The sequence below is a fragment of the Dipodomys spectabilis genome, unplaced genomic scaffold, assembly GCF_019054845.1.
Source record: "Dipodomys spectabilis isolate Male_0828 unplaced genomic scaffold, ASM1905484v1 ptg000671l, whole genome shotgun sequence".
In the NCBI taxonomy this organism is placed as follows: Eukaryota; Metazoa; Chordata; class Mammalia; order Rodentia; family Heteromyidae; genus Dipodomys; species Dipodomys spectabilis.
In genome coordinates, this window is record NW_024871348.1 from 789,848 (window position 1) to 802,204 (window position 12,357).

The 12,357-nt window shown below is 48.5% G+C and overlaps 1 protein-coding gene across 1 annotated transcript; it reads left to right on the forward strand.

Annotated features, from left to right (window-relative positions):
• The first annotated feature begins 2,439 nt into the window (after positions 1-2,439).
• On the forward strand, positions 2,440-11,471 carry LOC122101689 (ubl carboxyl-terminal hydrolase 18-like). Its single transcript, XM_042672163.1, has 9 exons — positions 2,440-2,444; positions 3,216-3,481; positions 3,718-3,797; positions 3,992-4,138; positions 4,507-4,602; positions 5,130-5,300; positions 7,554-7,685; positions 8,402-8,451; positions 10,791-11,471. Exons 1-9 carry the CDS (start codon positions 2,440-2,442, stop codon positions 10,834-10,836), a joined length of 993 nt encoding a protein of 330 aa, XP_042528097.1. The 3' UTR covers positions 10,837-11,471.
• The last annotated feature ends 886 nt before the right edge of the window (positions 11,472-12,357 follow it).

The window sequence follows — 12,357 nt, forward strand, 5'->3', positions numbered from 1 at the left end:
CTGAGATGAGGAAGATCATGTGCAGGCCTAGAGCACCATGTGGTGGGAAACATTGGTCACTGCATCCCCTGGACCTGAGAAGAGGAGGATCATGTACACAGCTAGACAACCATCTGGTGGCAATCAGTGGTCACCGCACCCCTTGGTCTTGAGGAAAGGAGGACGGTGAGCATGACTAGGGCACCCTCTGGTGAGAAACGGCCCTCATTGCACCCCTGGTCTTGAGAAGAGGAGCAAGGTGCTCACCTGTCTAGCGCGCCCTCCGGTGGGAATCAGCTATCACCGCACCCTAGGTGCTGAGGAGAGGAGGACAGTGTGCAAGCCTAGAGCACCCTCTTGTGGGAATCAGTGCTCACTGCATCCTCTGGTTTTGTGGGCGGAGCAGAGCAAGAAGTGAGCGGTGCAGGGGTGGGCTTGTGGGAGGATCTGGGGTCCTGAGGAGGACAGTACACACACCTAGAGCACCATCAGGTGGGAATTAGTGAACACTGCATACCTGGCCAGGACAAGAGGAGCACAGTGTGCACACCTAGAGCGCCCTCTGGTCAGAATCAGTGCTCACTGCCCCCTCTGGTCCTGAGAAGGACAGTGTACATACCCAGAGCGCCCTCTGGTGGGTATCAGTGTTCATTGCACTCTCTGGTCCTGAGAAGAACAGTGCACACACCCAGAGCGCCCTCTGGTGGGAATCATTCTTAAAAGCAGCCATCAATTAAGAAAGCGTTAAAGCTCAACACTTCACTCTACTTTATCCACTGCAGCCCCTGGTCCTGAGAAGGACCGTGCACACACCCAGAGCGCCCTCTGGTGGGAATCAGTGCAGACTGCACCCTCTAGTCTTGTGGGAGGAGCAGAGCATGGAAGTGAGGGGTCCAGGGGCGGGGCTTGTGTAGGGGCAGAGAATGATAGGGGTGGGGCAACAATGAGTCCAGAGGCGGGGCTTGTGGGGAGGCAGAGCACAGGAGGGGTGTGGCAAAGGAGAAGTGAGTGGTGTATGGATGTCAGTCAGGGTACATATTAGGGTGTGTGATGGGGTATAGGTTAGGGTACATGTATGTGACAGGTTACACATTTGGGATACACATAAGACGGTTACCTGGATGGTTTGGACAATGTATTAGAATTTAGAGTATTTATTAGGGTATGTGCTACGTTTAGGGTAAATGTGAAGTTGTAGTTTGTTAGGGTACATTCAGGGTACAGGTACAATTTATAGAGTATGTGAATGGGTACTTGTTACCATATGGGTTCGTGTCCAGAGCATGTTTATTGTATTACAGTATATTGGGAATCTGTTAGGTTTAACATACATGTGAAAGTAATGGCACATATTGGGTATGTGTTTGAGTCCATGTTAGGGTATGTGTTAGAGTTAGGGTACTTGATAGGGGATTTGTTAGGGTTACGGTACATGCTAGAGTGTGTGTTAGTTAGGGCACATATTAGGGTATGTATTAGAGTTAGCATACTTCACAGGGGATTCGTTAGGGTGAAGGTACATGTTAGGATATGGTTGAGTCACATGTTAGGGTACATTAATTTTTTAAATATGTGTCAAGGTACTTGGGGTATATGTAAAGGTCAGAGTTAGAGTATGTTAGGGTACATTCAGGGTACATGTAAGGTTACCTGTACGCTTTATAGAATATGTGTTAGGGTATTTGTTATTATATGCGTGTCTAGAGTATGTTTAATGTGTTAGAGTACTATTGGGAAATCTGTTAGGGTTCAAAGACATGTTAAAGTCAGGGCACATATTAGGGTGTACATTGGGTTACTTTAAGGTACAAGTTTGAGTGTATTTAAGGGTATTTGCATGGTTTTGAATAAGTGTTATGGTCATGTTAGGGTATGAGTTAGTGTTTAGAGTACATGTTAGCAAACAGGGTATGTTTTGTGCACATGCTAGGGTACATGTATGACTTGAAGTACATGTTAGAGTACTTGTTAGGATACATGTAAATGTTTAGAGTGTGTGTTACAGTATGTGTTTGGGTATGTGTTAAGGTTACAGTTATGGTTTGGGTTAGGCAACATGTTAGGAAGTATGTTGGGATAAGTTTAGGGTACTTGTTAGGGTATATGTAAGCTTTACAGTACATGATAATGGTTAGGGCCTGTGTTAACCAGTAGGGTACATGTTAGAGCATTTGTTAGGGTTTGGCTTAGAGTTAAGGTATGTATTAGGGTATGTTTGGGGTACATGCTAGTTTACCTAACTATAAGAGTACTTGCATGTATTAGAGTGCATGTAAGAGTCATTGTTACCACACATTTTAGCGTTTAGAGTGTATGTTATGGCATGTGTGTGAGTTAGAATGAAGTTTATGGTATATGTCAGGGTTCGTGTTAGAGTTAGGGTATGTGTTAGGGTTAAAGTATACGCTATAGTGTATATTAGGGTTATGGTTTGGGTTAATTAAGGGCACGTGTTTGGGTATGCGGTAAGGTGAATTTGAGGTAGATGATAGGGTGTACGTAAATGTGCCTGTATGGTTTACAGTACTTGTTAAGGTACTTGATAGAATGTGGCACTGTTTACTATATTTGTTAGGGTACTTATTAGGGTATGCGGTACAGTTTAGGGTTTTAGAGTAAGGTATGTGTTAGGATAACTGATAGGGTACATGTTGGAGCATGTGGTAGGGTTGGGGGTTAGGGTCAGAGTCAGGGTCATTGTCAGTGTTAGGATTTTATCGATCTGGTGAGGTTAGGGCTAGCATTTGGATTATGGGAATAGGTCAGGCTTAAGGTCAGGAAAGGGTGTAGGGAAAATATGGTAGACAAAGGGTGAGGTTGGGGATGCACTTGAGGAAATGTTAGAGTAAGGGTCCAGGAAAGGTTTAGGGTTAGGGAATGTGGGAGGAAGAACTCTGTGGGATAGGTTGGGGTTATGGATATGGTATGAATATAGAGGCTCAGTGGTACAGCGCTTGCCTTGCATGCCTGAGGCCCTGGGTTCGATTCCTCAGCATCACAGAAGCAAAAAGAAAAAAAGCCGGAAGTGGCGCTGTGGCTCAAGTGGTAGAGCGCTAGCCTTGAGCTGAAGAGCTGAGGGACAGCGCCCAGGCCCAGAGTTCAGGCCCCACAACCAGACCCAAAAATAAATAAATAAAAAAAAAAGTAAAGCAAAAAAAAAAAGGAGTAATTTTTCTTTCTTTGCTGAGAAGAAATGCCGTCTGGCGCTCCATCTTGTGGTCTGCGCCTCCCTTCAGAGATCTGGCTTGGCCAGGTGCAAGCTGGGAACAGAGCAGCGGATGGAGCGAGGAGGCGCCGCTCCTGTGCTCTGGAGAGTCCCTGGAGCTGGTCTGTTCTACGGAATCCAGTGGGGCCAGGCAGGGCATGCCCAGCAGCCCCCGGCCGGCCCGGCAGCATGTGCCCACCTCTCTGCGCCGCTCAGAGAGTTCAGCTCCTGCTCTGGCTTTTCTGTGGCAAGCCTTTCCCCCTCCACTGAGGCTGCCGGTGTACCATACCCTTCAGAGTGCGTAGAGCACAGCCTTGTTCCCTTCCCGAGGCTTAAGTTTAAGAGGCGCTGTCAAATCCAGCACCAAGAATGCTTCTCCCTTCCTGAGCGCCTGACATGTGGTACCTCCTGACCTCTTTTGGGAGTTGGGAGAGTCAAAGGCAAGGTGGTGAGTGTTCACGTAGCTAGGGGTCGTGAGGACATGGGACTGCTCCAGCGACCGCACTGATGCGCTGTTCTTTTTTTTTAACCAGTGTTTGTCCAGCACGATGCTGCTCAGCTCTACCTCACGTTCTGGAACCTTCTTAAGGATCAAATAGATGATGTGGACTTGGTAAGAGCTGAAGCTGGAATCCCAGGACCTGTAGAGGTCGCTCACCATTGTGCATTTGTCGTAAGGGATCCGTGGAGACCGCTTGCCACGGTTCCTGGTGTCCTTCCTGGTACCTGCCGGGAGCGTCAGGGCTCGTCAGTCCAACAGGTCCAACTGTGGCCGTAGCCTCACCCGTCCTTGGCGCCTTCTTGCAGGTAGAGAGGCTGCAGGCCCTGTACACGATCCGGGTGAAGGAGTCCCTGGTTTGCCTCCTCTGTACCAGAGAGAGCAGTAGGAACAGCAGTATGCTGACCCTCTCCCTCCCTCTCTATGATGTGGACGCAAAGCCTCTGCAAACACTGGTGAGAGACTGGGTGAGAAAGGGTCGCCCCGCCATGCCAGTTCCCCCCGCCATGCCAGTTCCCCGTGTCCTTCCACCCGCGGACACTAACAACTCTGTTTCACTTGCATGGCTCTAGGTGGCCAATTTCTTTGAGCAGCAGCAGAAGTTCTATCCTGTTTCTCATTTTCTCACCCTCGTATTAACCAGGGCTCCTTATGTTTTCTCCTCCAGTGGGTGGAAGATCCTGACAGATGTAGCGCTGGTAGTGGGGTGCTTGGGGAACAGTGGGGGAACCGGCAGCGGAGCTCAGCCCTCACCTGTGGGGTGGCCGCGTGCCCATGGAAAGGGTCTGCTGACGCGGCCTTTCCCTGCGGCCTCCGCCGGCAGGAGGAGGCCCTGCGCTGTTTTTTCCACCCCAGGGAGTTAGCCAGCAAGAGCAAGTGGTTCTGCGAGGCCTGCGGGACGAAGACGTTTGGAAGCCAGGTGCCCACCCTCAGGTTCAGATGCGTCTCCGGGGCGGGCTGTTGCTGGGCCACGGCTTTCCAGACACTTCCGGACCCTTCCTGATGGCGCATGGGGTGGGATGTGGGTGAGGCTAGTTCAGACCCTCGGGCTTCTCATAGACGGGGCTGTGGATGTCGCTTCTTGACCACAGTCTTCCACCAGGAGTGGCAGGTGACGGCATGGGGCTGGCTGGGGGCGGTGGGGTTTCCTATTTGGTTTTAGAGACGCTCCCTACAGCAGACTCCTAGTTTCTGAGGGCCAGGCACCTCTGCGGAGCCCTGAGCAGCTCATGGCTTTTGTCTGAGGTCCATAGTGCTGTGCCGGCCAAGCGTCCCCTGAGTCTCCGGGGAGAGGAATGGATTCTGCCATGGAAGCCTTCAGCTCCCCAGTGTGTCCCCCGCACCCCTCCCCCTGGGGAGGAGAACGAGCCACCAGGCCCGGCGTTTCTCAGGATCTTCCCGCAAGCGCCTCGGGGCCCCGTCTCACAGTGAGTTTTGCTTTTGCAGGTCTTGAGGATGACGCATCTGCCCCAAACCCTGACCCTTCACCTGATGCGATTCTCCATTCGGAACTCACAGACGGAGAAAGTCTGCCACTTGCTGCACTTCCCTCAGCGCTTGGATCTCAGTCAGGTTCTTCTGGCTGAGCATCAAGACTTCACTGAGGACGCAGAGCAGGTGAGGTGTTCTGGATCGATCCTGCCAGACGCGGCGTCCTCCAGGTTCAGCGCTCTTCCCCCTCGACTGCTAGATGGCACCGACTGGTGAATCCCCTGGTTCAGGCTCCCCAGGCCCGGGTTAGGGATTTGGTCTTCAGCTCACCTCCACTGTGTGAGGGCTCGGAGCAGCCCTGTGCTGGGTGCGCAGCGCCCCCGGGAGGGGAGCCAGGCGTGGTGAGCTCAGCCTCTGAGCACTGCTCTGTCTGAGGAAGTGTGCCCTCTGCGGGCTAGGCGGGGCCCGCAACGAGGACAGGCTGGCCTCAGGCTGCTGCGAGTCACAGAAGCAAAGGCATATTCAAGGCAGAGGGCTTAAAAACATTTTAAATTCAATTTATTTATTTATTTTTCAGCCAGTATGTTGGCACGTGCCTATCTTCTTTGCGGCCGGGAGACGTAGACCAGAGGGGCATTGGTTCAAGGCCAGTGTGAGCTACACAGTTAAGACCCTGCCTCACAAATAAAAGAAAGGCTGTTTTTGTTTTTTTTCTAAGCATTATTGATTTTAATGACCATGTGGTCCCCTGGGGTCCGTGCTGGGGTTATCACTATAACAATGTCACCACAAGCCTTTGCTGTTCCTAGTGTTAGTTTCTTTAAAGATTCAGAACAAACCTGCCTTATTTCCAATGTTGACACATGGAAAGTATTTGTGTGTAGGGATTTTAGTGTGGTGCTGTGACGTATGCATGCCGGAGGAATGGTGTCTTGTGGTCTTGGCACTGACTAATGTGTCACGCTGGGCCTGTAGCAAGCACATCGCCATTCACCATCTGAGCCAAGCCGCTGGGCCTTTTTGCTTGAGTTCTGTTATCAGGCAGTGGTTTGTTTTTGTCCAGGCCTGACCTTGGACTGCTCTTCTACCTCTGCCTCTCCCAGGGACAGGCTTCCGGGTGTGCACTTGTGTCTGGCTTGTCTGTTGAGATCGGAGTCTCACTAGCTTTCTGGCCAGTCTGATTTTGTCCACAGCCTTTCTGATCTCCCCCTCTGGAGAACCTGGATTATAGGTGTGCAACCGCACCCATCCTCAAATTTTGGAAAGATTAGCTCAAGCTAGACAACATACTTATCACTTCACCTGTGTCTTTGTGGTGAGCGTATGTAAAAATTCTTGAAAAGCATTTTCCGGTGTGGAACACATCGATACTGTATGACATTGTTCTGAAACCCATTCCTCCCGTCTAACTGGAAGTTTGTGCGCTTTGATCAGCATCTTTCATTACAACCCCTAATAACCACTGTTGGGTTTCTGCTGCTATGGTTTTTTTTTGAAAGAAAGAAATACTCTTGACTAACAAAAAAGTCAGCCCAAACTCTCACTACTAATGTTCCATTTTCTTTTAAACAGTTTTCTAAGATATTGAGGGAGTGGAAGGAACACTTCATGGACACATGTAGTAGAGACTTTGCGTCTGTAACATTCCTCTTCGTGTCCTACTGTCTTTGTAAGGTTTCTGTCCTGCCATTTCACTGTCCGTTTTCGGGTTCTTTTCTGTCAGCGTTTTGTGGATATTCTAGTTCCATTTCTTCTCCTCACCTTTTTGAATGTCACCTCATATTTCTCACAGTTTCATTAACCTCAAACTGAAGACTTTCAGACTATGTCTTCTGTTCAGATGGTGGCATGTGTCTATCAGCCCATTAATCATAGGAAGCCTGAAGCGGGGGAAATCATGTTCCAGACGTTTGCCTGGGGAAGGAAAAAACAGCACAGAACAGAGCTAGGGGTGTGATTCAATGGTAAGGCTCCTGCCTGGCACGCAGGAGGCCCTGGGTTCAAACCACAACTTCCAAAACAAACCAACAAAAACAAAGAAGAAACCAAGGTGAAACAAAAAGTTCACAACCCCTTCCCCCCCAAACCAAACCAAACCAAAACAAATTCCCTTCCGATAACTTGTCTGCCAATGTTAAAAAACCCTTCTGCATGGTTAACAGAGACCTCCTCAGAGTTCCCACTTGGCAAAAATTGAACATCCCCCACTTACTGGTCGTGCGTCTGATATAACACAGGCATCACAGTTCTGGTTTGTGATGCTTCTCTTCAACTAGCTGTGAGATTCTGCAGGTCAAGGTCTTTTCTTCGAGCTCCTTGGAAGTGTCAGTGCCGGGCCTAGAGCAGGCAGTAAACAAGTGCCTGGCAAATATGCTTCCTCATTAAAGACCAGGGCTGGGAAAGGAGGGATGGGTCGCTTACAGCCTTGTCCTCTTCCAGCGTGAAGCACAGTATGAACTCTTCGCTGTGATAGCCCACGTAGGGATGGCAGACTTCGGTCATTACTGTGCCTACATTCGGAATCCAGCGGATGGAAGATGGCTCTGCTTCAATGACTCCAATGTTTGTTGGGTGAGAACCATCATCTAAACTTTCCTCCTTCTCTGAATTAGCCACCTTCAATAAATTCTCAGCTCAGAGTTGAAGACGCATTATGGTCTTCTAGTTTGTGTGTAGGAGCTGGGGAGTTTTGTGGTTCAAAGCCATTCTCTAGGTTTATTGCTTTATTTATTTATTTTCTTGCTTGTCTTGGGACTTAGACTCAGGGTCTGGGTGCTGTTCTCCAGCCTCTTTGTGTTCAAGGAGAGTGCTCTACCTACCACTTGGGCCACAGCGCCACTTCCGGCTTTTTCTGTGTATGTGGTACTGAGGAATGGAACCCAGGGCTTCATGCATGCTAGGCGAGCACTCTACCACTGAGCCACCTTCCCAGCCATGGTTTATTGCTTTCTAAGCATCTGTTTGTGTCAGTGTTAGGTTTCTGGTGCTCTTAGCCCCGTACCTTGAAGGTTTATGCTTTGTAGGAAACGTCTGTGGAGCGAGACGTTAAAGATGCAAGGTGTAAAACTCTGGGATAGGTGTAAGCATTTCAAGGTGAGTGGGGACATCACAGAGGGTCTCAGGATGCACGGCGTTGTGTCACCAGATGCTCCGATGCTGTGTGGTCGCCAGGGTGGGCTTCTCCATTCTCTGCAGGAGTCTAACAGGGCACATTACAGTGTCCTCTGTTCTGTCAACACGTAATAGCAGCTGCCAACCAGCTGCTGATGTCTGTGATGTTCTTCCAGGTGTCCTGGGAAGACGTCCAGTGTACCTATGGAAATCATCACTACCGCTGGTAAGAGAAGCACTTGGGGGAATGGAGTCCACTGGGTTCTTGGAGCTTTATGAAATCTGCACGGATGAACTATTGCCTTTATCCGAGAGTCCCCACTGACTACCATTCAGCCTCATCTTTCAGCAGTCATCCCTGGCACCACACTTCCCTCAGAATTTAGACTTAAGTAAAGCACTGGCATAAGTCCCAATACCATGTCCATCATCTTCTGTAACTGTGTACCTGTATTTTCTGGTCTCTATGACCCTGTCCTAATTTATCTTCTGAGCAAGTGCCTAGTGGTGTTTTGATAATCACTGTCTTTCCTACTGCGCAAAGCCTTTACTGATGGGCCCCAGCGGATTGGCGGGGCTATCTTATCAGTACCGCGCTAACCGATTGCACCGCTGGAGCTCCAAAGGCAGGGCTATCTTATTTGCTTTCGTTGCTTTTTGAGCAGGCCTCATTTATTACACTTCAAAATGTTTTTTGATTTTGCGACTTTTCCCCTCACACCAGACCATGTGCTCTGTTTTTTTTTTTTTTTTTTTTTTTGGTGCTGGTTCTTGGGTTTGAAGTCTAGGCCTAGGCATTGAGCTTTTTCACTCAAGGCTAGTGCTCGACCACATGAACCACAACTCCACGGCCTGCTTTTGTGTGGTTAATTTGAGATAAGAGTATCAAAGACTTTTCTGCTCTGCTGGCTTTGAACCTGAATTCTCTGATCTAAGCCTCCTGAATAACAAGCGTTACAAGTGTGAGCCAGTGGTGCCCAGAAGACCAGGGGCCAGGACCACTCTTCTCTTTCTCAGTAAGCATCAGGACATGATACTGACGTAGTAATTAACCTAGAGAGAAAAGCTGGATAAAGTTAAGGCAGAGATTTTTATATGTACTGGAGGTGGAAATGGAACTGACGGTGTGGGTACTGGAGGTGGTATTGGGGGTGACAGTGTAGGTAGTGGAGGTGGTATTGGGGTGACAGTGTAGGTAGTGGAGGTGATATGGGAGTGACAGTGTAGGTAGTGGAGGTGGTATTGAGGTGACAGTGTAGGTAGTGGAGGTGATATGGGGGTGACAGTGTAGGTAGTGGAGGTGGTATTGAGGTGACAGTGTAGGTAGTGGAGGTGGTATTGAGGTGACAGTGTAGGTAGTGGAGGTGGTATGGGGGTGACAGTGTAGGTACTGGAGGTGGTATTGGGGGTGATGGTGCTTGTACCAGGTGATATTCAGCTACATCAGAGGTTTGATTTCATAATTAATGGATTAGGTGGAGCTTATGTTTGATATCTTCCTTTTACCTACTTTTCATATTTTCCTTTTATTTATTCTCAACATTTCTCTTAGGTGCCTGTTCTTAGCCAATTTTTGGTTATTCATTCCCCTGTGATTTAGAATAGGGGTTAGCAAACTTTCTCTGTACTAGTTAGAGAGAAAGTACTTAGGGTTTTGGAGCATAGCTTTTGTAGCTGTTACTCAGCTTTGCCCTTGCAACATGCAGGGTGCCACAGACAGCACGTGAATGAATGAATGTAAGTGGCCATGTTCCAATTAAGTTTATTTACAAAAAACAGGGTTGGAGTTGGCTTATAGTCCCATAACATGTCTGTCCCTGGTCCTTTCCTCCTTCCTTCCTTCCTTCCTTCCTTCCTTCCTTCCTTCCTTCCTTTCTTCCTTTCTTTCTTCTAGTCCTGGGTATGAACTCAGGGCCTGGGTGCTATCCCTGAGCCTCTTTGTATTCAAGATTAAGGCTGTACCACTCGAACCACAGTGCTACTTCCAGCTTTTTCTGAGTATTTTATTGGAGATAAGAGTCTCACAGACTTTTCTGTCCAGGTTGCCTTTGAACCATGACCCTCAGATCTCAGCCTCCTGAGTAGCTAGGATCACAGGCATGAGCCGTTAGCACCATGCTGTCCATGATTTGTATGTTAGCTAATAAGAACTTACAGGTTAGTTTCCCAAGTCACTATTTTCTTTCCCTTTGATGAGACGGACAGGTTAGATAGATGAAGGTTTGCTTCATTATCCTGGAAATTTGGTCCTATTGTGAATCAATAATATATCCCCTCAACTAGGCACTGGTAGCTCACTCCTGTCATCCTAGCTACTGAGGAGGCTGAGATCTGAGGATTGCGGATCAAAGCCAGCCTGGGCAGGAAAATGTTTGTGACTCTTATCTCTAAGTAACTGGCTACAGAAAACTAGAAGTGGCTTTATGGCTCAAGTGGTAGAGCCCTCGCCTTGAGCTGGGACAGTGCCCAGGCCCAGAATTCAAGTCCCACAACCCACCCAAAAATACATACAGCCTTTCATTGTAAATGTTTCATTTTGCTATGCTGATAAATTTCTCTTTATAGGCAGGAAACTGCATATCTTCTGGTTTACATGAAGATTAGAGGTTAATGGATATACTCTAAACCTTCAGAGACTGACAAATTCATTTCTTTTCCTGTCATTGGATCTGCTGAGTCTTCTAGGAGATTCTACAATGAGGAAAAACATAAAAACTGTAATAATTTAAGTCTTAAGTTATAACCATGAATGGGTACTGGTGTGGTTTGGATGTGGTTTGTCTCCAAAGGTCCTGTGACAGAGGCCTGGTCCCTTGTCTAGCAATGTTGTGGGGCAGAATCTTTTGAGAGCTGAGGCTTGTGCAGGGCATCTGTGGCTCATGCTTGAAATTCTAGCTACTCAGGAGGCTTTGAGAGTTCAAATCCAGATAGGGCAGAAAAAGCCTTGAGACTTACCTTCCATTGACAACTGAAACAAAAGCTGGAAGTATAGCCATTGCTCAAGTGCTAATGTGCCGGCTCGAGTGAAAAAGCTCAAGGATGGACTGCACCTAAGCCCCGCGTTCAAGGCCCAGTAGTGCCCATGAACTATTTCAGCTAGGCCCCCGTCTCCCTACGTTTCCAGAGCCCTTGAAAATGTCCCACACCTGGAGAGTAAGCATTCAACACAGGAGCCTGTGTAGGAAATTCTTATCCAAACCATAACTCTTGTGAATGAGGCACAATAAGTAAATAAAGTTATTTCTTTCAAAAGGAGTGTAGTGTGCAGCTTAATGGGGTAATTAAACACATATGCTGCTAACGACTTGTGCTATAAATATATAGCTGTGAAAGCAAAGGCCACTGGATCTTTTCAAGAAGTTGCGCTCCTCGGGACCCGGGCTGCGGTGAACACTAATGCCCAGCAGAGGGCGCTCTGGGCCTGTGCGCTGTCCTCATCAGGACCCGGGGTGCGGTGAGCACTGATGCCCACCAGAGGGCGCCCTAGGCTTGCACACTGTCCTCTCATCAGGACTCGGGGTGCAGTGGGTCCCGATTCCCACCAGAGGGCATACTAGGCGTATGTGCACTGGCCTCCTGGCCTCAGGACCTGTGGCATAGAAGACATGCAGAGGCCACGTCCTATGGACTATGAGTCCCGGCACCCTGAAGCTGAGAAAGCGCACAGGTGAAGTGGTTCTGTCTGACTCCATTCTGGGAAAATGATCAGGGTCGGATTTAGAGTTGCTTCAAATAAAACACAAAATGAAATGGATACCATGGATGTATTACAGTAACAACTAGGACCTGAAATATATATATGTATTGGTCCCCTCGTGGGGCCTGAACTCTGGGCCTGGGCGCCGTCCCTCAGCTCTTCGGCTCAAGGCTAGTGCTCTACCACTTGAGCCACAGCGCCACTTCCGGCTTTTTGCTTTTTGCTTATGTGGTGCTGGGGAATCGAACCCAGGGCCTCAGACATGCAAGGCAAGCGCTCTACCACTGAGCCACCTTCCCAGCCCCTGATCTATTAACCTCTAGTACATTGCAGTGCACATTGAAAAGTTCCACAAAATGTAAAATGCTTTTATGGGGATATGTGAGGACTGGTTTTTAGTGTTAACATCCTCCCTGTCTTAAATGATACTTGACT